At 54.1% G+C, this 3028-nt stretch overlaps 1 protein-coding gene across 1 annotated transcript in view; it reads right to left on the bottom strand.

The window, feature by feature from the left end:
- The window catches only part of Pmar_PMAR003278 (hypothetical protein), a gene marked incomplete at both ends in the record, with an annotated part of 997 nt that extends 695 nt beyond the window's left edge, over positions 1-302 (bottom strand). The window contains 2 exons of the mRNA XM_002783985.1: positions 1-65; positions 143-302. The exon at positions 1-65 is cut by the window's left edge and continues 4 nt beyond it. Of these exons, the coding sequence (XP_002784031.1) occupies positions 1-65; positions 143-302 (225 nt within the window). The remainder of the gene's footprint in view (positions 66-142) is intronic.
- Positions 303-3028: the final 2726 nt, after the last annotated feature.

Raw genomic sequence — 3028 nt, 5'->3', positions numbered from 1 at the left:
GATCAACTCGACGTCATCAAGAAATGACGTCCCCGAGGATGTGTTGCCTAGTCTCCCAGCAGTCCCTGCTACCGACTGCGGTACCAGGAACCGTACCCCCACTATGGCGACACGTCCTGTAACAAGAACTGTGAATAGCTACCCGCCTGAGGCGGCAAACAGTGATACGGACAGCTCTGGATGGAGAACAGCCGGCCCCCGCAGGAGGAACCGACAACGTGGACAACGCCTTCCCCTCCAACCAGCTCCTCCGCCGCGACAGCCGGCACGTGGCCGCATCCCGGCCGGATCTCCTGACCCATCGGTGAATGAGTCAACTATACTATGCGTAACTCTCAGAGGCAAGGCTGAGCCGAATGGTCGCTGGGCGAGCCTCTCCGCGGATGAGCTCGAGACGGTTCGCTCAGCCGTATCCGGACTTCTTAATGGCGTGCGTGTTTCTCGCACCTTCGCGGTCGGGGGAGGCTTAGGCCTACTCCTCCCAGACAGACGCCAATGGAACGCTGCTGTTAATTCGATCGGCAGGGATCCGAACCTCATCACCAAGGAGATCTTGAGAAACACATTCACCATCAAGATTCTCTTCCCCCGAGGTGCCTCTGAACTGGGATCGTACCCAGGCCAATTCCTATTGAATGATCTGGGGAAGAAGAACGGCATAGATACTTCTAGAACCACTGTCATCAAGCAGACTCAGAGCTTCGCAATAGTTCGAGGACCGAGCTCTGTGTTGGGCAGATTCGCCACGGACGGTCGGATATTCCTCGGTTTAGCATCCTGTAAGGTAGCAAAGATGAGCAGCAAAGGGTCTCTTTGCTATCACTGTGGGCGCTACCACCCAATAGGAGGCAATAACCCTTGCTCCGCTCCGGCTCGCTGTGTCCGCTGCGGCGGCCAGCATAGCCTAGAGCTCTGCCCTCAACCTAAATATTTCAGAGGGTTGAGGTCCTGCTCCAACTGCAATGGGCCACACAGCGCTATTGAACACTGCTGCAAGCCTTTCTACGTCAGGAATAGTAATCCCCAGAGGAGGGAGACCACGGATAGGGAGGATCCCATTACCGCAGACGATCGATCTGATATCGCGGCCGTTGATATGGCCGTTTGATGCCCTCTCTCCCGTCGCTTTGGAAGACGGGAGAGATGATTAATGCTCTCTAACAGTGAAGCCGGCTGTCCAGTCTGTCTAAGGGTTGCATCCTTCAACTCAAACCGTAGCTGGGGAGTTCTGGAAGATTTCTTCGCCAACGAACCAACTACCGAGAGCGGTACTACAGTATACCTAATCCAAGAGCCGCCCAACAGAATTGGAGCATTATTTCGCGATCTTATCGTGATCAAGGCCACCTGCAATCCTGACGCCCTGCCAGGAGCGAGAGAATGGTCACGTGCTGTGATTCTGGTCCCACGTACGCTATGTATCATCTCAACCGATGTGAAACCTGATGTGGTCTCGGTTGACATTGGTACTTCGGACAGGGATGGCGCCATCGTACCGCTGCGTCTCATCTCATTTTACGCCGATAAGCTACAAGACAGCGACATAGTTTGCAGATATCTTCTAGAATTAGGACGTAATAATTGCATTACTGTGCTTGGCGGAGATACAAACTCCCACTCACACTTATGGTCACGTCGCTCCCTCCCCAGAAGCGATAACCGTATCACCCGTGGACGGCCCTTTGAAGACCTCATTCTACAAGAAGGCTTCGATGTTTTCATCCCACCTGTCCCGACCTACAGCAGTACGCTTGGAGAGTCGTACATCGATCTACTAGCATGCAAGATGGCATCAAACTACTGCTTCGCCTACTCTCATACGTCTGGCGATCATGTGTGCCTCATCGTGACGTTGTCCTGTGGTGATCAGACCCTCGCCTATAAGCCCCAGGCTGTTCCAAAAAGATACCCATCACGCACAAATTGGGAGACCTTCTCAAAAAAGCTGAATGGGTGCTCAATCGTTCTCGGCATGTCGGACACAACTTCAGAGCTGGATGAGGTAGCTTCTAGCCTCACCGACAATCTGTCCACTGCAATCAAGCGGTCAACCCCGGTTTCCGCTGCCACAATTCGGGGCAGTGCTGCTGGGAAGCCGATCTGGTGGGGCAAGAACCTGGACAGACTCCGCCGAGAATATCGACAGTCGCGAAGAGTTATCCGTCACTGTTCCTCGGAGGCTGACTCGATCGATGGTAGGGAAACTATGCGTCGGACCAAACGGGCGTATTTTAACGCCATCAAACAGGCCAAGGTGAACCATCTGGAAATGGAACTAAACAAAATGGATGAAGCGGACGTCCACAGGCGCTTTAAAAACCGCACGCCAACCGTGGCCACCTACAATAAAAGCGAGATCCTTGACCACTTTTTCGGCCTGCGGGAGCACCCTCCACCACTCGTACACGAAGAGAGAGACTACTCGGCAGCTGATCGTGACAGAAACTGGAAGGCTCTGGGAGGCCCCTTAGCGAGCGAAGAACTAGAGACGGCTATACGGAGCCTCAAAACTCGTAAGGCGTGCGGCCACGATGGCATCTTCTACGAACATGTGAAGTACGCATGCCAGAAGGTGCCCTGGTTTCGGGATGCGGTGAAAGGAGTATTCAACTCGATACTCAGATTGACGCACTACCCGACGGTGTTCAAGCGCGCGGATCTTTGCCTGCTGTATAAAGCTAATGGGCGTGTTGGTCCTAAAGCATGGCGGCCGGTTGCACTGACGTCGTGTCTGGGTAAATTCTTCGAACTCCTACTGAAGCGGAGACTCCTGGCGGCACTTGGGCCCTCACCAGAATACGTACATGGCTTTGTCCCACACCGCAGCACGATCACTGCCGTGCAATCGATCATCCGTCAACAGCAGCAACAGCCCGAGGGGGCACGCACCATAACCGTCACCTTCGACGTTGCAGCGGCTTTCGACAGAATCGGCCATGCTCATATCGTAGAAGAGATTACTGCCATCACGGGAGTCTCGCAATGGGGAACCCTTGTGGAATCTTATCTGCACGGAGGGGATGTGCAC

This window comes from Perkinsus marinus (assembly GCF_000006405.1).
Source record: "Perkinsus marinus ATCC 50983 genomic scaffold scf_1104296935302, whole genome shotgun sequence".
Taxonomy (NCBI): Eukaryota; Perkinsozoa; order Perkinsida; family Perkinsidae; genus Perkinsus; species Perkinsus marinus.
Note: the sequence above shows the minus strand (reverse complement) of the source record. Positions and strands in the feature narration are given on the sequence as shown.